This window comes from Moschus berezovskii, chromosome 7 (assembly GCF_049115385.1).
Source record: "Moschus berezovskii isolate FMDL1 chromosome 7, NW_MosBer_1.0, whole genome shotgun sequence".
Lineage (NCBI taxonomy): Eukaryota > Metazoa > Chordata > Mammalia > Artiodactyla > Moschidae > Moschus > Moschus berezovskii.
The window spans coordinates 83731021-83754240 of record NC_142466.1 but is presented as its reverse complement, the minus strand read 5'-3'; the positions used below and the strand labels follow the sequence as shown (position 1 = coordinate 83754240).

General features: G+C 43.0%; 1 protein-coding gene across 2 annotated transcripts in view; it reads left to right on the top strand.

Moving 5' to 3' along the window:
- The first annotated feature begins 1248 nt into the window (after positions 1 to 1248).
- The window catches only part of RASEF (RAS and EF-hand domain containing), a 99070-nt gene continuing 77098 nt past the window's right edge, over positions 1249 to 23220 (top strand). The window contains exon 1 of one of the 2 annotated variants that reach the window (XM_088838067.1): positions 1249 to 1962. In XM_088838067.1, the coding sequence (XP_088694193.1) occupies positions 1532 to 1962 (431 nt within the window). In that variant the 5' untranslated portion in view covers positions 1249 to 1531. The remainder of the gene's footprint in view (positions 1963 to 23220) is intronic. The other variant, XM_055427345.2, reaches the window with a different exon arrangement.

Below are 23220 nucleotides of genomic sequence, written 5' to 3'. Positions count from 1 at the left end.
TGAATAAAGTAAAAATTATCCAAATACATTTTCACAGGCTGTAAGAATCACCAAAGGACACATACACATAAGTCATACGACAAAGTGAGGGTCTCTCAGAAATAAGACAAAAATTTTTTAAAAGGATAAAAATAGATGAATTTTAAAGATCTGATACTCAGGAAGCAGCCAATATCAAAGACACAATGGCACTGTTGAAATACAAGATCAAAGGATAACATCAGTTCAGTTCAGTTTAGTCGCTCAGTCGTGTCCGACTCTGCAACCCCATGAATCACAGCACGCCAGGCCTCCCTGTCCATCACCAACTCCCGGAGTTCACTCAAACTCATGCCCATCGAGCTGGTGATGCCATCCAGCCATCTCATAAGCTGCCTAATTTCCATAAGATTTGTTTAAAGGGAAAAAAAGCTGTTAATACCTCAGTCCTTGTTTAAATATTGCTGCCTGAAAGATTCTGGTTATTAATTTTCTCTCAGGTTGAGGAGACAAGGACTGAGAAAAATTACTTGGATTCGAGGATCTGGAAGATCTATGTGATTCCTAATGTGCATCAACTAGTTGGAACTCGATGTTGGACCGACATGCATTAAAGAAAGGCCATGGGACTTCCCTGGTGGCCCCGTGGTTGAGAATCCGCCTGCCAAGGCAGGGGACACGGGTTCCATGCCTGGTCCAGAAAGATCCCACATGGCCAGGGCAACTAAGCCCCCATCCTAGAGCCCGTTCTCTGCAAAAAGAGAAGCCAGGGCAATGAGAAACCCCCATCTCCTGGCAAGTATAGAAAGCCAGCACACAGCAACGAAGAACCAGCGCAGTCAAAAATAAATGTTTTTTTTTAAAAAAAGAAAGCCCGTAACTTCAGAGAACGGGGTCTTCTGGTAAATCTCACACTTTGGTTTGGGATATACATATGTTTACCGATTTTCCAAAATCAGAAAATAATACGATACACATAACGTTAACTAATTTGCAATCCTACCCCTAACCTTCCTTTCCTCTTTCTATCCAGTAGATAGCTTCTCATACCAGCGCTCGATTTACCGGAGCAAACACTGTTTACGCAAAGGGCCTGGCAACGCTACTGCCTCCCCCCAGTTCCAACCGGGTCCACCAACTGCAGAAGCCCCAAACCCAGGCTCCAGAGCCCTGCACGCGAAAACGTGGGAACTGGAGCCGGTCGCTCCTCCTCCCCGGCGGGGCGGAGCCGGGCACCTCCCAGCCAGTGCGTGCGGCCGCGCGGGGCTCTCAGTCGCGGCAGGCGCTGCTGAGCGGGCCGAGGGTGGCCAGAGGCGCGCTCGCACGGCTCTGGGACTGGCGGAGCCGGCCCAGGTCGGCGCGCGAAGCCGCGTCGGAGCGCACAGTACCGACCCACTCAGGCGCTTCGCCCCGCCCCGACGTCCGCGCCAGTGGCCTAACCTGCCAGACTCGCCGAACTCGCCTCAGCTCCCAGCGGCAGCAGGTGGCCCCGGACTCCCTGCGGTCGCCGCAGCCGAGGTGGGCCACGCGCCCCGGAGCCCTCGCGAGCGGGATGGAGGCGGACGGGGACCTGGAGGAGCTGGCCCGGCTGCGCTCCGTCTTCGCCGCCTGCGACGCGAACCGCTCCGGGCGCCTGGAGCGGGAGGAGTTCCGCGCGTTGTGCGCGGAGTTGCGCGTGCGGCCGGCCGACGCCGAGGCCGTGTTCCAGCGGCTTGACGCGGACCGCGACGGCGCCATCACCTTCCAGGAGTTCGCGCGCGGCTTTCGCGGGGCCCGCCGCGGGGGTCCGCGCCGGGGCTGGGGGCCGCGCGAGCCCGCGCCTGCCGCGGCCCAGGTGGGGTCCGACCCCGGGTCCGGCGAGGAGGGCGAGGGCGACGAGGACGCGGCAGCGGCTCTGGCCGCTCCCTGGGACCCGGCGAGCTCCGGCCAGGCTTGGCAGGACTTCCAGGCGCGACTCGGGGACGAGGTCAAGTTCATCCCCAGGTACGAGTGTGGTTTGGAGGGCGGGAGGTGGTGGTGTTGTTTCCTGTCCTTCCCGGGACCCTGACATCTCTCCCCCTTACCTTCGGAGTGTGCAGACCCCGTGGATCCTCTGTCTCTCCCTTGTCTCCATTTACTGATTCACTTTAACTTTTCCCAGATGAGACCCTTTAAGGAACGAGAATCCGCTCAGCTGCAAAGGGCACTTTGTTAGTTACACAGGCCACAGTGAAACCCGCAGCGTCCGGGGATTCTTCCGGGACACTGGTTTAGGAGTGCTCCCCAAACCTCAGCGACTTGATTATATCGTCTCCTATTCCTGGCCTCCAAGCTGCACCCGCAGCGGCAGCCCGGAGCAGTGACCTGGGCCGCTAGCCAATTTGGCATTCTCAATAGTAGTTTTTGGTATTTTCTCCTACTACGTAGAAAACAAAACCTTGGTGTGCGTTTATTTTGCTGCACACAAATATTCATCACTGCTACGTGCTGAGCATTTACAAGTTCATTCGTTTAATATTCAGAATAACTTTGGGGATGGACTTTCTTATCTTTGATTGATGGAGCAATTTCGACCTAAAGACGTTAACGGACTTGTCCAGTTGCTGAAAGAGCAGTATTTGATCCCAGATGTTGTGAACTGAAAAACTGTCACTTTTTATACCACAGAATAAAATGATAAAATAACACAATAAACTACTCTTGTGGCTTTGACAGAAATAGCATAGGATCAAGTTACTTTTCAGGCAAAAGGGGGATGCCTGCAGGTTCAGGACTTGGTGGGAAAGATACTCAGGTTTTATTGAGATTAATTTGCGTCTGTCTCTGCTTGGAGTCATTGTATGTCTTGAGCCATTCTCACATCTTCCTCGGGCGCAAACATCTTAATACTACAAAATGTTTTTCCGTTCTCTGGATTTTCATTGAAATTGTATGGGTCTCTGGCTGTCATTGTTGGAAGATCTGAAAGGCATCACTTTGGTCGACAGTTCACATATCTGAGACCGAAGACTGAGAAAAGGAAATAGCTCTGAAAGGCAGCAGTGACCTGGCTCACCCATTCACAGCTTACACCTACAGGGCTAGGAGTTCTCACTTCCTCCACCGCCCAGCTTCTTCTCCCTCCAGTTTAAAAAGTTCAGGGAATACTGGGCATGGAAAGTGACTCACTGCAGTATAAGAGGGATGGTGTAGAGAAAGTGGGTGTGATACCCATCTCTCCTATTATGTACAAATGAGTGAAAATGCAGTGTCTCCATCAGGGAAGTTAAAAAAACTTTGTAAAAAATATATATATATACTTTGAATCAGCTTCCATCTGTAACTTGTTTTGGGTCCAGCTAGGTAAAAAAGGAAACAATATTAAGAATAAGAAAAGGCACACCCATACCATATTTTATACACACACACACACGCACACAAAACTACTTTTCAGAGTTGTCAAGTCTCAGCAGCAGATATTTGACTCAGCCTCTAAATGATCAAAATTATCTTGTTAAGGTCAGCATACAACCAGGATTTAATATTATTGGTGGCATTATTCTTATCACAGTGCCTTTCCAATTCTTGAGAACCTATTAAATTTAATGGCACCAGTGTCACCTGGTAGACTTGTGTCCTAAGCCCCACCCCGACTTCTGTGAGATTAACAAATACAATATTTGCCTTCCTGTACTTGTTGAAGAACTAAACTGAGTCACTTCATCTGATTGTTTCTATGGCAGCCATTAGCTGTTTGGGTAAATTGGGTTCCTTCTATTCCACTTCCTCATATAGCTATTCACCTTCTCTTTCTCCCATTCAAACTTGATAAAAATCTGTTGTTATTGACAATGCCATTGTCATTATTTTAGCCAAATTAATTCTGCAAACATTATTGAGTGCCTCCTTTGTGCCAACCACTGTCTTAGGTACTGTCCTAGGCCCCTGGAGACAAAGAGCAGGAGGCCGTGGTTCATGCCCTCAAGAAGTTCATAGTGTGAGTAAAACGTTTCTCAAAAATTTCCTTAGAGGGCATGTAAAAGCGGAAAAATTATTTGCAGGAAACTCCACATATGGTGGGCTTCCCTGGTGACTCAGTGGTTAAGAATCCGTCTGCAGTGTAGGAGTTGCACAAGGCTGGGGTTGGATCTCTGGGTTGGGAATATCCCCTGGAGGAGGGCATGGCAACCACTCAAGTATTATTGCCTAGAGAATCCCATGGACAGAGGAGCCTGGCGGACTACAGTCCAAAGGGTCGCAAAGAGTCAGACATGACTGAAGTGACTTAGCACAGCACGACTTGTGGGCATAGCCCAACAGACTGCCGGCAAGCAGGAACTTTCTTTGAAGTTTTGAATTTTTATCTCAAAAAAGAAGTCATATATTTGTTCATTTTACTGTATAATGTCTTGGGACTTGGTTTAACATAAAATATTATATTTTCTTCCAGAGAAAAAACTCTCTTTTTGGGAAGTGTGCCATTTCACCTGGTGCCTTAATTTCCCACCTGGCACTCCGTCTTCCTCCGGATAGCACCCTGTCCCATGCCTGTCTTTGGGGAGTATTCATGTACAATTTTAAGGAGAACAGATATCAGATATAGGAATGTTTGGTTCCTATAGAGACAAAACTGGGAGTGATTGGTGATTTTCACTTCAAAGATCATTCAAGCTCTTAGACCAAAATGTTAAGCAAATTTGGATTAAACTCCTCAGTAATTGATAATTGTGATATTAGAGAAAAATAATTTGTACTGTGAAAGAATAAAAATGGTCTCTGGGATATGTGTTAATACCCTCATAAGTTGGTTTTCTCTTAGAAAAGCAAGGGAGTCTTTGCCTTCAAGCCTGGGGAGGGAAGCGTCCCGAGTAGCCGTGTGACCTGTTAACCTGAGGTGGACGTATATAAATGGTCCAGAGGGTCAGGATGGGCCATTGCCACTTCCTGGTAAGCTGGAACAAGGTCGGCCAGCAGGTGAAACCAGAATGGGCAAGGCAGGGTAGTTATGTAAGAGAATTCCAGAAGGAGGGTTGCATCAGGCCAAGAAAAATTCATGAAGTAGAGAGAGAATGTTTAGGGAGAAACAGAGAGCAGACTTGTGGAGCCAATTTCTGGGGCCACAGGAATTATCTTGGTGAAAGGAAGGTTTTTACACAGTGGGTACTCAATAAGTATTTGTTCAGTGTTCTTTGATTGTTTGCTTCATATCCTGAGAATGCAGTTAGTTCATGCTGTATGCATTCTCTTCTTTTGTTGGTTCCCTCTCTTTATTTGCAAGTTCCTGATGAGAGCTCGTGTGTCCTGAGATTGGCAAGGAGAGAAGGATACAAGGTGTGTGCGTGTGTGTGTGTGTATGCATGCATTGACCATTTGACCGAGGAGGGGGCATGGCAGGAATTCATCTCCCTTGTCTAGTCAGAGCCAGAACTTTTCAGGGTGTTCTCAGTTCCATCTGTAGAAATTTTGAGTGTCATTTGTGGACTGATTAATAATTTAGAACCCCACATTCTCATCAACAGAAGCACAAGGGTCCGGCTGGCACCAAAACCACAATGGACTTGTGAACGGGCACAAGTTTTGCCACAGTGTTTGGAGCAGACCCAGAGTGAGTGCCTCTGGTGTGATAAGGGTTCGCACAGCTGATGACCTGCCAGACAGGGTTAGGGTGGAATTTGTTCAGGCACCAAAATTAGACCCACACAGTCAGTTGTTTCACATGGTCTGTGCCCTTTCTACATGCACAGTGTTGAAGAAGTCTTCCATTGAATGACTTAGAAACAAGAAATTTAATTGAGAAGAACCAGAACTATGCACGTGTGAACTGTTACGTGGATCATTAAAACAGCTCGCCTCAGCATGTCTGTATAACTATGAGGATGACAACTAAAATGGAGTGGAAATACAGCAGCTGACACCAATCCCATTTAACTTGTAGGACGAAGCTACAGTAGGCAGAGGCATAGTTTCCTTTACATTTCCCTTTCTTGGGGTCCACTTTCGGGCTCTGATTGTCTTCTTTTGTAACAGTGCAGTTGCTTCCTAAGCCCACTTCACCACTTCATGATATGGTGCTTGGCAAGATGGAAAAGGGAGAGGAGAGAGGGATGCACAGAGAGGTAAACACAGGGAGAGGGCTGGAGAGCCAGCGTGAGGAGGGCAGGGTGAGAGGAGGCAGAAGACCAGGAGGCAGATGGAGAGACACTGATGATTGATTAGCTAGCACCTGAGTTTCCCCCTCTTCCCACTCAGTGTGGTTCTGGCCCTGAGCCAGCTTGAGGTGCGAGAGTTAAATTAGCTCTTCTCTGCTTGAGTGCTGCTCTTAAAAGTATCTTCCATATGTGAGCATCTGATGCTTTGGATGGTGTTTGTAGTGTTTAAAGATAAACATATTTGTCACTCATGTGACTAATCATGTCTGGTGTTCGTCCAGAAATAAAGATTGGGTTGGACCTCAGTCCTGGAAGACGTTCAGAGATGTTTTTGACCATGTGTGATGCTTACCTTTGGCACTAACTTTGGGGCCTATCAGTGCTAGCCCCAAGCTTTCCAGAGATTTTCTGACTCTTCTTCATTCAGAACTGGGAGTGTGTGTGTGTGTGTGTGTGTCTGTGTGTCTGTGTGTGTCTGTGTGTGTGTGTGTGTGTCTCTGTGTGTGTGTGTGTCTGTGTGTGTGTGTGTCTGTGTGTGTGTGTCTGTGTGTGTGTGTGTCTGTGTGTGTGTGTGTCTGTGTGTGTGTGTGTGTGTGTGTGTGTGTCCTAGCCAGGCTCCTCTGTCCGTGGGGTTTCCCAGGCAAGAATACTGGGGTGAGTTTTCATTTCCTTCTCCAGGGATCTGCCCAACTCAGGGATCAAACTGGCATCTCCTGTATTGGCAGGCAGATTCTTTACCACTGAGCCACCTGGGAAGCCCACGTGTGTGTGTGTATAATACATATATGTTATATATTTTTATGTGTCTGTCTGTCTCTATATAAATTACATATGTCTTTATTTCTAACTGTTGCTTGTCTGTTGCTTTTTGTTTTTTCTTTTCACAATTATCTGTGTCATTACCCTACTGCTGAGTGGGAAAAACCTGTCTGTTAAAACCACAGCCCTTCCTTGAACCTTCCAAACCTTACTCCTGGGCCCGGCAGGTGTCTCTGTGTGGCTTACCTTTTATGAGCTCTGCTTGCTGGTGGTGGCCCCTTCTGGTTCTGATATTGGAATTTCATCTCAGGGTAGCTTCTTTTTGGCCTCCTGGCCCCAGAAAGGTATTCTGGCCTTCCCAGCCTTAGGGGACTGTCAGCTTTGGCCATATGGACAGGGGGCTGCTCTGAACCTCAGATCTCACTGACTGTTCAAAGCACTGCTGTCAGGTTTTGAGGAGAAATTGTTTGCTCTGCCCTTATGGTGTAGGTACCAAGTAAAATGCCTAAGACGGGATGCCATTGGAAGACTACTCTCCAAGAACTACAGACTCTTCTCTAGCTTGTCTTTTAGCCTGAATTTTTCATTTACTCCTCTCCTAAATCATTGTTGAAATTCAGTCGTGCTACTCCTATCACTTTGCGTGTAAAACCTGTTTCTGGATTTCTTCCCAGATTATATGATTTGATTTTATTTGTAAAACAGAAGTAGCCAAATTTGGCTAATCTTCCTGAGATGGAAGCGTAGAGGCTGATGGCAGAGCCTTTAGATGATGGTGAGGTTAGGGTGCCAAGGTGATTCAGATGTCAGCATTTTTCTCCTAAGAGAATATACACAAGATCCTTTCTTGCTTCCCATATCACTTGTTAAAGTTTAGTTGTACCTGACTGCAGTCTATTGTTGGAGGGAAGAAATGGGAAGAGACGATTTATCATGGGTATTCAGGCTGCTTCTATCTAACTCTTAGTCTCATATCAGGTTGTAAAATGGAAAGTAAATACTGTTTCCCAGAGGGAAGTTGTAATGATGGAATGACATGTATGATTTCTTTGATATTAGTTCCTCAAAAAAAAACTGTTTCATTGCTTCAACTGGTAAATATGTGGGGTCTTCCAAATTATAATTGCTTATGTCAGAGTAATTATAAAAAGAGAAAGGTGAATTTTAACTCTTGTGGCCTTCATCTATATGCCTTATAAAAGCAAGACAAATAGATGCAGTAGCTCAGGCATGTTTCTTTCATTCTTTCTCTAATTCCCCCAGTATTCATGTGCCTGCCAGTGTCCCAGGCACTAGAGAGACTCCCTTGCAGACCTGACCTTGACCTTCAAGGAGCTTATTGTCTCACCTTTTTGAATACCTAGGAGTTTCTGACACCCAAAGGAGCTGAGATGCAGTATAATAAATACAGAAAAATGCCTCGGGGCATATCTCCAAAATGTAGAAATTTCATGGCAAGATAGTTTCTCAAACTGAGGGCCCTTTGGGTCTTTACGTGTGTGCTTGGGAATCTTAGAAGTCTAAACAGTTTTGTTTTCATTTTATGTTATCATTATCTGATAATATAAAACAAATTAATTTGAGCAGATTTGGAATCACCTAGATGACTGTGACATGACAGATTTGACTGTTTCAGAACCTGCCTCTGTGGTATTTAAGGTTGTGTGGCATCCACAGCACTCTGTTCCTTGTCATGGGCTGGTGAGGAAGGCACAGCTGTGGGCCTAGTGTAGATGACGTGTCCATGTAAATTGAAAGTGACCAGCAACACAGAGTGTTGGGTTGTCTGCGTTCTCAGTCAATAAGTAATTGGGGAACAGGGTTTTGACCCTGAGAGTGTGGCTGGAGAGTGCAGCACACAGGCTTCCAGGACCATGATGCTATTGGCTTTGGGGCTGTGGTTTCAGTAGCGGAGTGTCCCTTGTCAGATTAAATAAATGTTGCTCATTCTTACTCCCTTGATTTTCCAAACATGTGTTGGTCACATAAATGCTTGGGAGCTGTAGGGATAAGGAGTTTATATCTGGTTTATGTTTGTTCATAGTTAAGTTACATGATATAAACAATGTTTATGTAACCTCTGGAATCCATAGGAGACATTTTCTTTAGTAAGGCCTACATGTTTATCAAGTGGGAGAAATACCGTTCCAAAAGGACTTGAAATCCTCAAGAACTATATAAGATGGAAAACATTAGCTTCCCTGGTTTTCATTGCATATCAGTCTTGTCCATCATTTAAATTGAAGGCATAATACAAACCAGCAATCCCACTGCTGGGCATACACACCGAGGACCCCAGAATTGAAAGAGATACGTGTAGCCCAGTGTTCATCACAGCACTGTTTACAATAGCCAGGACATGGAAGCAACCTAGATGTCCATCGGCGGACAAATAGCTAGGAAAGCTGTGGTACCTGTACACAATGGAATATTACTCAGCTGTTAGAAAGAATGCATTTGAATCAGTTCTAATGGGGTGGATGAAACTGGAACCTATTATACAGAGTGAAGTAAGTCAGAAAGAAAAACACCAATACAGTATACTAATGCATATATATGGAATTTAGAAAGATGGTAATGTTGATACTATATGCGAGACAGAAAAAGAGACCCATATATAGAACAGACTTTTGGACTCTGTGGGAGAAGGCGAGGATGGGATGATTTGAGAGAACAGCATTGAAACATGTATATTATCATATGTGAAACAGATCACCAGGTCAGCTTCAGTGCATGAGACAGGGTGCTCAGGGCTGGTGCACTGGGATGACCCTGAGGGATGGGATGGGGAGGGAGATGAGAGGGGGTTTCAGGAGGGGGAACACATGTACACCTATGGCTGATTCATGTCAGTGTATGGCAAAAACCTCTACAATGTTGTAAAATAATTAGCCTCCAATTAAAATTAATTAATTAAAAAAATAATAAATTGAAGGCATAATATCAATATTGTGGAAGAAGTTCAACTTAAATTGCTCTCAGTCTTAAGGATCATTTTTGTTATTTGCCCAAAGAAGAAACTCTTCCTGCCTTTTTCCTATGTCATTCATTTACTGTTTCATTTAAAATACTTTTGTAATCCATGTGTGCCTGGGACTACACTAGAAACTGGGTGCTTTAAAATTGTATCCAGTCAAAAAATCAAAATTTCTTGGCCATTTGGTCTCTCTCCAGAGGTGATGGCACCAGGGAATGTAATGAAGAGGGAAAATCACAAAGTCTGGGTCCAGCTCTCAGTGGGAGTCAGGAAACAAGCAGATGAACTTAATTCAGGGAGTTTGTTCTTCTCTTTAGTGGAGCAGTCATCGTGTGTGTTAGTGTTACAGTTCCAACAAGAGAGACTCTCGGCTCTGATCAGATTATCTCCTCAGTCCCTCTGGTGGACTGTGACTGATGTAATGGACTGGGAGCTCATGGACACCAAGGCCTCCAGGGCTAGGCTGGTAACACTGACCTGGTGGAATGGAGTTGGGGCCCAGTACCCACCTCTGCATCATCTGCTAGGAGTATAGACGCACATGCTGCCATGCAGGAGGTAGGCCTGGTGTTGTCACTGATGCCAACTTACAAAGGATGGAAAGATATCCAGATGTTATGTAGGAATTTCCAATTTTGTGTTCTCTGTGAAGGACAGAGCGCAAAAGTGGGAAAGATACTTTTCCCAGTTTGCAGCTCCTGTTTCCTACCTGAGAACATGCATTTGTAAGTTCAAGTGTCAGATGTGATCTTTGCTTTGAAGGTCGTGTTGATGTGAACATGTGGTTCCGTGGCACTCTAACTGAGAACCTTAACCATGCTACTTCCTCCCCGTCCAGGTTTGTGGGATAGTATTTTGACTCAAAGGTAGTCTATCTGTACTCTCTTTTTTGCTCTTGCATGTTCTTGTACTTTCCCCAGTTACCAAGTTCAGGCTCATCAGATGTTACTGTTCAGTATTTTCTATCTCCCAGTTATGCTGCTCTGGTAAGTGTGTCCTTGGGGAAGGAGGGCTGAGCTCTGAAAGCACTGAGATGTCCAAAACACCTTTTACCTTGATGTCTTTCCTTCTTGTCATTTGAAGCTGAAAGTATTTGTCACAGATTTAAGACATAGAAAAAAATCAATTGGCATGGAATAAAAATAAGGGAATTTAGTGATAAGAGGTTATATTTTCTGGCAACATAGTGGTATATCCTTTCATTATTGGAATATTTTGTCTTTCAGTCAAAAGATTTTTGTGAGGATGAAAAGATGCTCATCACTAACCATGAGAGAAATGCAGATTGAAACTGCAGTAGATCATGTTGATGTTTGGTAGAAACCAACACAGTACTGTAAAGCAATTACCCATCAATTAAAAATAAATGTTTTTTTTAATTGCAATGGAAATTGCCACTTATTGGCTGTTATCAAAAAAACAATTATAAGTGCTAGTGAGAATGTAGAGAAATCGCAACCCTTGTATATTGTTGGTGGGAATGTAAATTGGTGCAGTCACTATGGAAAATGGTATGAAGGTTCCTCAGAAAAGTACAAAGAGAACTGCCATATGATCCAGCAATCTCATTTCTGCATGTATATCCAAAAAAATTGAAATCAGGATCTTGAAGAGCTATCCGCACTCCTATGATCATTGCAGCACTAGTAACAATAGCCAGTAGGTGCAGACAGCTCACATGCCCATTGACAGATGAATGAATAAAGAAAATGTGGTATATACTTACAATGGAATATTACTCAGCTATACAAAAAGAAGGAATTTTTGCAGTATGTGACAACCCTGATGGACCTGAGGACATTATGCTGTGAAGTAAGGGAGTCTCAGAAGGACAAATACTGTACAGTTCCACTTATATGAGGTATCTAAAGTAGACAACTTTTAGAAAGTAGAATGGTGATTGCCAGAGGCCAGGGATTAGGAAATGAAGAGCTGCTGTTCAGTGGGTTATGGAACTTCAGTTGTTCAACATGGAAAAGGCTCTACAGATCTGCATGAAAATAGGTATGTAGGCAACAACACTGCACACTTCAAAGTTTGTGAAAAACGTAGATTTATGTTATATGCTTCTTAACCACAAGAAAAGCAAACATGTAGAATGTAAAACTTCTTTTTTTTACAGAGGTAAGATATCTGGATAGCTACAAAGGCTCTGTGTCTCATATCTACTTGGATCAGTCCCGAATATAGGCTCCCTCAAGGGTTGCCCCTTAAATGTACTCACAGCTGTCATGTTTAGGTAACTGAGCAGAAACATTTGTGATAATGACACATTCTGGGTGCTCCTTCCCACCACACATACTGAAAACAACCACTCTCTTCAGTTTTAGTTTTAGGGGACATTTTATGGGAATGTTCAGCCATGATACTCCCTCATGAGCATTACAATTATGGAGCATGCTCAAGTGGCCATTTTGTTATAATGGTACCTCTGACCTAGAGTGTTTTTTTCTTTAATGTCTGGTTAGAAAACAAACAAGCACAAATCAGTTCCTTATTCTGAATCCGGATGCAGTGGTGGAAGTCTCACCTGCTGTAAGCCTCCTGTGACTACCGGGTCCCAAGGTGGAGGAGTGGTGGGAGGTTGTGGCAGGAGGTGGCAGCCTGTTGCCCATCTCTGTGGGCATGATGGCTGCAGTTTTATCTCCTGGTGTGACCTCATAATTCTTGCTCCTGTAGAATAGAGTGACAGTCTTCCCTGGCTGAGGTGGAAGAATTCCTGAGGAGTCAACCAACATTTGCTTAGAAAATCCATGTTTTTATGATGCAGCGATCCCACTGCTGGGTATACACACCAAGGAAACCAAAATTGAAAGAGATACATGTACCCCAGTGTTCACTGCAGTATTGTTTACAATAGCTAGGACATGGAAGCAACCTAGATGTCCATCGGCAGACAAATGGATAAGAAAGTTGTGGAACATATACACAATGGAATATTACTCAGATATTAAAAAGAGTGCATTTGAATCAGTTCTAATGAAGTAGATGAAACTGGAGCCTATTATACAGAGTGAAGTAAGTCAGAAAGAAAAACACCAATACAGTATATTAATCCATATATATGGAATTTAGAAAGATGGTAACGATGACCCTATATGCGAGACAGCAAAAGAGACCCAGATACAAAGAACAGAGTTTTGGACTCTGTGGGGGAAGGCAAGGGTGGGATGATTTGATAGAATAGCATTGAAACATGTATGTTACCATATGTGAAATAGATGACCAGTCCAAGTTCAATGCATGAAACAGGGCACTCAAAGCCAGTGCACTGGTATGGCCCAGAGGGATGGGATGGGGAAGGAGGTGGGAGGGGGGTTCAGGATGGAGGACACATGTACATCTGAGGCTGATTCATGTCAATGTATGGCAAAAATCACCACAATATTGTAAAGTAATTAGCCTCCAATTAAAATAAATTAATTTTTTAAAAAAACTACAGATTCCTGGATCTCCTCTCAGACTTGACAATGTAAGTATCTAAAGACAAAAAAGAAAATCCATGTTTTAAGACATTCGTATGCCATGTTTTGTAATGGACTTGCCATAAACTAGTGTTCATGTTTGTGATGCAAATATGTTTTCTTTTCCTCCTTGGCTATATGTTGGCATGGCATGTACTTCAGTCTGGCAGATATAGTTAGGTTGGGGATATTAATGAGTGAAGTATAGTCACGCATTTCTGCTCTAACACAGTATCTGTATTTCAGAAGAACCTGATGTTCTGCAAACACACAAAGGGTGTGTGAGGGAAAAAATAGGGATGGGGCCAGTCTCTCTGTATCTATACAGATTTGTATCCATAAAATTCAGAAAAATAATAGCACAATTCTTAAAAAGTCACAGATGCCTAATAGAAACATGCAACAGTCCAGAATATCAGTACAAACTGTTACTGTTTTAAACAATAAAAGTATAGTATTTTGCAGTTTATTTTTTAAGGTGAAGGTAGCTTCATGGATGGAGGTATATGAGTTTTGGTTGCTGAGTTATGGGGACAAGACAAAATGCACAAAGACAAAGCATGTGGACAGTTTGTGCCAAGAAGACCCCAGGGAGTGGGCATCGTGTCTAGCACCATGTCCACTTGCAGCCAGCTGCCTTCAGCTGTGGTAATGGGCTTGCATTGGGTGGCTGTTACCTGGGCACAGAGCATTGACATGCTGGGAAATGCAACTTCCAGTTCTGCATTATTCACCTATTAATGTAGGGGAAAGCTAATTGATGTTGTAGGAACATGCACTGTGTCTGAGCAGTCCTAGTCGTGGGTACAAATTCATCGGAGACTAAAACAAGGCACCAAGCCAAAAATGAAGGTTAGACTGATTCTGTGTGTATGAGTCCAGAGGTTTTACATTGGTCTAATCCTTTTCAGTTCAGTTCAGTCGCAAAGAGTCGGACATGACTTAGCGACTGAACTGAACTGAACTGAAAAGAATAATGCGTTGCCTGTCTGCCGAAAGATTACAGTGAATAAGCTGTCTTCAGGTGAATAGATATCAGTCCACAAAAGTCCACAGATCTATTAGATAGGCTGTTACAATCCTGATGAACTCTGATGAGAATTATTATAATATTATGTTGTAGGTGAGCATTTGGACCATTAAAAAGTGACCTATTCTGTTGAGTAATATTTAAAATTAAGGTTCTTATTCAACAACTGAATAATAATTCAGTTCTTATTGAATTCAGTTTTGATTCAACTGTTTTAAGCAGTGCTAGCATATATTCCGGAGAAGGCAATGGCAAGCCACTCCAGTACTATTGCCTAGAAAATCCCATGGATGGAAGAGCCTGGTAGGCTGCAGTCCATGGGGTCGCTAAGGGTCAGACACGACTGAGCGACTTCACTTTCACTTTTCACTTTCACACATTGGAGAAGGAAATGGCAACCCACTCCAGTGTTCTTGCCTGGAGAATCCCAGGGACAGGGGAGCCTGGTGGGCTTCCGTCTGTGGGGTCACACAGAGTCAAACAAGACTGAAGTGACTTTGCAGCAGCAGCATATATTCACTGTGAAGCTGGTACATTTGTTTGTGTGATTAACCCCAGTGAAAGTACAATGATATAAGCCATTGTGTTAGTAGGCTTCACCAAAGGAATAGAGCCAATAAGATGTAGTGGCTAGGGAAGAGTATGGGGAGTGTGGGGGGAGCAAGGGGGGCAAGGTTGGATTTATTTTGAGGAATTAGCTCACACCATTGTGGAGGCTGGCAGGTCTATAATCTGCAGGGTAGACCAGCAGACTGGAGACCTAGAGAAGAGGTAATACAACAGTTTGAGCCCCAAAGCAGTGGGCTGGCAGAATTACCTCTTCTTTGGGGGTACTCAGTCTTCATTTAAAGGTCTTCAACTCATTAGATGAAGCCTGCCCTACATTCTGGAGGGTAATCTGCTGTACTCAAAGTCTTAATGGATTGAAATGTTAATCTCATGTACAAAACACCTTCATGAAGCAATTATTCTTCAATTAAAAATAAATTTAATTTAAAAAGGACCTTCATAGCAACATCCAGACATGTATAAGCAAGTAATTAAGCACTGCAGCCTCGCAAAGTTGCCACATAAAATTAACCATTGTAGCTACTAACAAAAGTTCTCCAGATACTCTGTTTTTGAGATTCCCTGTTTTATGGGAATCACCTCTGGAGAGATCAGAGAGCATTTTTTATTGCTCCCAACTTAGAAAATGTGCACTAGAAAATTTTCAAATATTTGTTTAAATCTGAAAAAAAATCCCACGTACATTATATTCCCCTTGTACTGTTTCCAAATGCCTAAACACTTCCAATTTTCTGGGGCGGCTTTAAAGTTTATTAACATTTTTCTATCTGCCAAGAAAAGACTTTGCCTCCTTGTGTTCATGGCTCTGAGGTGACCCCTAGGGAGAAGAGGGCTTATTCACCCTGGTGTCCACCCCTCCATGCCCACCCTCCAAGCTCACTCATTAAAATGTCCATAACCACGCTGAGCCCCTCATGGAAGACACATCTTGAATTTAAGCAGCCTCAGTCATCTGGCAAGTCACACCAGCACTTACCATTGCTACACTCCCCCAGGCAAATGAACTGCCTGCTCCCCACCTTAATTCCCTCCCCTCCTCCCTTCCTTCTGCATAAGCTGTGGGAAAAGCACTGTGCTCAGAAGTCCTTGAATGAGAAACAGTACAGAACTCCGTAGGGTAGGAAACAGTTCTTACTTTACTGTCCCCAGCTACTAGTTCTTGTCCCTGAGTTGGTAGCTTAATAACAGGGGTGCAATCCAAGAGGCATAGGGAAGCCCAGAATGTTCCACCAGATCTAGGTCCTAAAATTCAGCCATAAGAAAGCGATGAGCTCCATGCTCAGACTCCCAGGACCAGGCATTATCTCGCTCCCAGGAGCTCAGCAGACACTGGTTTTTAAATCACATCTTTTCTCTGCAGCTTGAGGCCTCAGACCAGGGGCATTGGCCACCCCTGGGAGCTTCTCTAGCAATGCAGACACTAGGCCCCACCACAGACTTACTGAAGCAGCTGTGCTTTAACAAGGTCCCTGGGTGATTTGTATGTCTTAAATGCTAATAAAGAAATGGGAAGTGAGAGTGTGGGATGTGGTCGAGAGATCCTGTTAAAAAGGTAAAGGGGCTTCCCTGGTGGTCCAGTGGTTAAGAATCCACCTTCAATACAGGGGACGTCAGTTTGATCCCTTGTCTGGGAGGATCCCAGATGCAGTGGAGCAACTAAGCCCATGTGCCACAACTACTGAGCCTGTGCTTTAGTGTCCGTTAGATGAAACCTGCACGCCGTAGAGCCTGTGCTCCACAACAACAGAAGCCACTACAATGAGAAGCCCGTGCATCACAACTAGACAGTAGCACCCACTCTGCAACTTGAAAAAGCCTGCTTGCAGCAGTGAAGACCCAGCGCAACCCCAGAAAAGTAAAAATAATTAAAAAAAAAAAACAGAAAAGCCCGAGAAAGACAATGGGGAACAGAGGTAGAAAAGATAAACATCACCTGCTTCAAAATTTTTGCCTTGAACAAGCACGGAAATAGAGGAAGTAATCAGAAAGCTTCCAGCAAACAAAAGCCCAGGTCCAGACGGCTTCACAGCTGAATTCTACCAAAAATTTAGAGAAGAGCTAACACCTATTCTACTCAAACTTTTCCAGAAAATTGCTGAGGAAGGAAAACTTCCAAACCCATTCTATGAGGCCACCATCACCCTAATCTCAAAACCTGGTAAAGATCCCACAAAAAAGGAAAACTACAGGCCAATATCACTGATGAACATAGATGCAAAAATCCTTAACAAAATTCTAGCAATCAGAATCCAACAGATCTTCTTAAGAAGATCATACATTATGACCAAGTGGGCTTTATCCCAGGAATGCAAGGATTCTTCAATATCCGCAAATCAATCAACGTAATACACCACAGTAACAAACTGAAAAATAAAAATCATATGATTATCTCGATACGCCCGGCTCCGGTGGCGCAGACGCGGGAGACGCCCGGCTCCGGCGCAACCGACCATGTGCAGAATCGTGGCTGAGATGAGCTACCCCGCGCCCAGGGTTAGGGCGGTGGCCGAGAGGAGCTGTACCACGTCCAGGAGGCGGTGGCTGCTTGGGCACCGGAGGGCCGAGAGGAGCTGATCTACATTCAAAGCAGGAGGCGCGGCCTTGAGGAGATACCCCTCGTCCAAGGTAAGGTACAGCGGCTGCGCCTTGCTGGAGCAGCTGGGAAGAGATATTCCACGACCAAGTGGAATATAAGAATCCAGTGTTCTGGGGAGGAAGGAACAAGATGGCGGAGGGATAAGATGGCAGGACCACTTTCTCCCCCACAAATTCATCAAAAGAACATTTGAACGTGGAGTAAAGTCCACAAAACAACTTCTGAATACTGGCAGAGGACATCAGGCTCCCAGAAAAGCAGCCCTTTGTCTTCTAAAGGAGAGAGAAGAAATCCAGCTCCACCCACCAGAACACCGACACATGCTTCCCTAACCAGGGAACCCGGACAAGTCACCCGTCCAACCCCACACACAGCGAAGAAACTACGTAATAAAGAGAACTCCACAAACTGCAAGAAGAGGGAAAGGCCACCCCAAGCAAAGCAATATAAGCAAGATGAAGAGGCAGAGAAATACTCAGCAAGTAAAGGAACAAGATAATTGCCCACCAACACAAACGAAGAAGATATAGGGAATTTACCTGATAAAGAATTTCAAATTTTGATGGTGAAAATGATTCAAAATCTTGAAAGCAAAATGGAGTTACAGATAAATAACCTGGAGAAAAGGATTGAGAAGATGGAAGAAAGATTTAATAAGGACTTAGAAGAAATAAAAAAGAGTCAATATACAATGAATAATGCAATAGATGAGATCAGAAACACTCTGGAGGGAGCAAACAGTAGAATAACAGAGGCAGAAGACAGGATAAGCGAACTAGAAGATAGAATTGTAGAAATAAATGAAACAGAGAGGAAAAAAGAAAAACGAATTAAAAGAAATGAGGACAATATTAGAGTCCTCTGGGACAATGTTAAACGCTCCAACATTCGAATCATAGGAGTCCCAGAAGAAGAAGACAAAAAGAAAGACCATGAGAGAATACTTGAGGAGATAATAGTTGAAAACTTCCCTAAAATGGGGAAAGAAATAATCACCCAAGTCCAAGAAACCCAGAGAGTCCCCAACAGGATAAACCCAAGGCGAAATACTCCAAGACACATATTAATCAAATTAACAAAGATCAAACACAAAGAACAAATATTAAAAGCAGCAAGGGAAAAGCAGCAAATAACGCATAAGGGGATTCCCATAAGGATAACAGCTGATCTTTCAACAGAAACTCTTCAGGCCAGAAGGGAGTGGCAAGACATACTTAAAGTGATGAAAGAAAATACCCTACAGCCCAGATTACTATACCCAGCAAGGATCTCATTCAAATATGAAGGAGAAATCAAAAGCTTTACAGACAAGCAAAAGCTGAGGGAATTCAGCATCACCAAACCAGCTCTCCAACAAATGCTAAAGGATCTTCTATAGACAGGATACACAGAAAGAGTGTATAAACTTGAACCCAAAGCAATAAAGAAAATGGCTACGGGATCTTACTTATCAATAATTACCTTAAACGTAAATGGGTTGAAATTTTCAAAAAGGCTAGGAAACAATTCTCATAGCCATCAATAGTTCAGTGTTGAGTTCATGAATAGTTTTTAAAGTTTGGGACAAACTGTAGTATTTGCTATTTGAAGTACTATTTGTAATTGGCATATTACGATGTAACATTGGTCTTCATTTCCATCTTAAAACGCCTAAAAATGCCTAACAGGTTTTTAGATTTGTGAATTTTAGTTGAAATGTATTTTACGATGTTACTAAACCTGCAGAAATATTGAAATATTTCAGAGAACTTATTCACTGTACATTTAATTTATTTTATTTATAAAAGTTATGAACTGTAGAAAGTTTTACTTGTTGGGTCAAATGCTTGTTGCTTCAAATGCTTGTTGCATTTGAAGTGCTAGTTACAAGAAAATCAAATACCTTCAATGTATAAATGCTATTAAGTTTTTAAAGGACTCTGGAGTATAAGTAAGTTTGTTTAAAGAAATTTAGTCTGTTCAACTTGAAAAAAATAAATAAAATTGGGGAAAAAAAATCATATGATTATCTCAATAGATGCAGAGAAAGCCTTCGACAAAATTCAACATCCATTTATGATAAAAACTCTCCAGAAAGTGGGAATAGAAGGGACATATCTCAACATAATAAAAGCTATATATGACAAACCCACAGCAAACATTATCCTCAATGGTGAAAAACTGAAAGCATTTCCCCTAAAGTCAGGAACAAGACAAGGGTGCCCACTCTCACCACTATTATTCAACATAGTTCTGGAAGTTTTGGCTACAGCAATCAGAGCAGAAAAAGACATAAAATGAATACAAATTGGAAAAGAAGAAGTAAAACTTTCACTGTTCGCTGATGACATGATCCTCTACACAGAAAACCCTAAAGACTCTACCAGAAAACTACTAGAGCTAATCAATGAATACAGTAAAGTTGCAGGATATAAAATCAACACACAGAAATCCCTTGCATTCCTATACACTAATAATGAGAAAATAGAGAAATTAAGGAAACTATTCCATTCACTGTTGCAACGAAAAGAATTAAATACTTAGGAATATATCTACCTAAGGAAACAAAAGACTTGTACATAGAAAACTATAAAACACTAGTGAAAGTAATCAAAGAGGACACTAATAGATGGAGAAATATACCGTGTTCATGGATTGGAAGAATAAATATTGTGAAAATGAGTATACTATCCAAAGTAATTTATACATTCAATGCAATCCCTATCAAGCTACCAACAATATTTTTCACAGAACTAGAACAAATAATCTCACAATTTGTATGGAAATACAAAAAACCTCGAATAGCCAAAGCAATCTTGAGGAAGAAGAATGGAACTGGAGGAATTAACCTGCCGGACTTCAGGCTCTACTACAAAGCCACAGTCATCAAGACAGTATGGTACTGGCATAAAGAGAGAAATATAGATCAATGGAACAAAATAGAAAGCCCAGAGATAAATCCACGCACCTGTGGACACCTTATCTTCGACAAAGGAGGCAAGAATACAAAATGGACAAAAGACAGTCTCTTTAACAAGTGGTGCTGGGAAAACTGGTCAGCCACTGTAAAAGAATGAAACTAGAACACTTCCTAACACCATACACCAAAATAAACTCAGAATGGATTAGAGAGCTAAATGTAAGACCAGAAACTATAAAACTCCTAGAGGAGAACGTAGGCAAAACACTCTCTGACATAAATCACAGCAGGATCCTCCAAGACCCACCTCCCAGAATACTGGAAATAAAAGCAAAAATAAACAAATGGGACCTAATTAAAATCAAAAGCTTCTGCACAGCAAAGGAAACTCTAAGCAAGGTGAAAAGACAGCCTTCAGAATGGGAGAAAATAATAGCAAATGAAGCAACTGATAAAGGATTAATCTCCAAAATATACAAGCAGCTCCTGCAGCTCAATTCCAGAAAAATAAGTGACCCAATCCAAAAATGGGCCAAAGAACTAAACAGACATTTCTCCAAAGAAGACATAAAGATGGCTAACAAACACATGAAAAAATGCTCAACATCCCTCAGAATCAGACAAATGCAAATCAAAACCACAATGAGATACCATTTCACACCAGTCGGAATGGCTGCTATCCAAAAGTCTACATGCAATAAATGCTGGAGAGGGTGTGGAGAAAAGGGAACCCTCTTACACTGTTGGTGGGAATGCAAACTAGTACAGCCACTATGGAGAACAGTGTGGAGATTCCTCAAAAAACTGGAAATAGAACTGCCATATGATCCAGCAATTGCACTCCTGGGCATACACACCGAGGAAACCAGAATTGAAAGAGACACGTGTACTCCAATGTTCATTGCAGCACTGTTTATAATAGCGAGGACATGGAAGCAACCTAGATGTCCATCTGCAGATGAATGGATAAGAAAGCTTTGGTACATATACACAATGGAGTATTTTTCAGCCATCAAAAAGAATGCATTTGAATCAGTTTTAATGAGGTGGATGAAATTGGAGCCAATTATACAGAGTGAAGTAAGCCAGAAAGAAAAAACATCAATACAGTATACTAACGCATATATATGGAATTTAGAAAGATGGTAACCTGAACCCTGTATACGAGACTGCAAAAGAGACATAGGCATATAGAACAGTCTTTGGGACTCTGTGGGAGAGGGTGAAGGTGGGATGATCGGGGAGAACGGCATTGTAGCATGTATATTATCATAAGTGACCAGTCCAGGTTCGACGCATAATACAGGATGCTTGGGGCTGGTGTACGGGGATGACATGGAGGGAGGATATGGGGAAGAGGGAGGTGGGAGGGGGGTTCAAGAAAGGGAACACATGTACACCCGGGGCGGATTCATGTCAATGTATGGCAAAACCAACCAATATATTAATGTAAGGTAATTTGCCTCCAATAAAATAAATTAAAAAAAATTTTTTTTTGCCTTGGGTTGCCTCTGAACTTGAAATCTGAATTGTGACATGTTAGTGATTGAATTCCCCATGAAGGTAAGAAATTTATACTTCATCAAGTCTGTTGTGTATTATTTTGGCAGTGTGTTCTTCAGAGACAAATAAACCTACAGAAAACTGCACGGAGCTTGGTGTACAGCTTGCTGACTCCACATTGACAGCATCCAGATCAAGAAACAGCATGTTGAAATAACAGCGTGAATCAGTTTTATGTATACATACATCCCCTCCCTCCAGAAAGTAACACACTGTTGTAGTGCAATTATACTCCAATTAAAAATAAATAATAATATTTTAAAAGAACTTAAAAAAGAAACAGCATGTTAACTAGAAGCCTGTGTGCTCCCTTCCAATCACTACAGTCCCTCCCTGACCTCCAGATCTGATCTCCTATGTGTTTTTTCCTTACTCCATGGTTTGGCTTCTTGCACTCAACATTATGCTTGTAGCTCTGTCATTTCCACTACTGTAGAGTATTCATTGTGTGAAGATATAACTTATTTATCCACTTCACAGTTCATGGCCATTTGAGTCATTTCTACTTTGTGGCTATTACATAGCGTGCTGCAATAGGCCGTCTGTCACACATCTTTTGGTCAGCATATGGACTCACATAATGCCTTTCTTTCTCTTTTCCTTTTTTAAAAAGATTTATTTATTCTTTTATTTTTGGCTGTGGTGAGCCTTCGCTACTGCACGCAGGCCTTCTCTAGTTGCAGAGAGTGGGGTCTACTGTCTAGTTGTGTGGTGGCTTCTCTTGTGGAGCACAGGCTCTAGGGCACATGGGCTCTGTAGTTGCAGCTCATGGGCTCTAGAACAACAGGCTTAGTAGATGTGGTGGATAAATTGAGTTGCTCCATGGCATGTGGAATCTTCCCAGACCAGGGATCAGGCCGGTGTCCCTTGCGGATTCTTAACCACTGGGTCACCAGGGAAACCCCACCCAGTGCCTTGCTTTTAATAACTGTTTACAAAATAACTTCAGCTTTCCTTGCTAACCCAGGGTCATCATTATGAAGTCGAGTTTCATCCTGGACTAGTATAGTGTATCCCCAGCATTTGTGGGGATGGTAGTCCGACTTGGCTTTTTGAGTTCCTGTGTGCATTTTCTGTTCTTGCTGTCAGGCTGCTAGGTTATAGTTTACTATTGTCAGATCCTCCTTCCTTCCTTCCTTCCTTCCTTCCTGGGTACATTAGTATGCTGAAGATGCAGAAAGCAAAATGATCAGATATACTAGAATTGTGTTTTTAAACCCCCTTTTGAATGCAGGTTATTCCTGTGCCAAAGCAAGGTGGCTCACAGGCTGCTGTT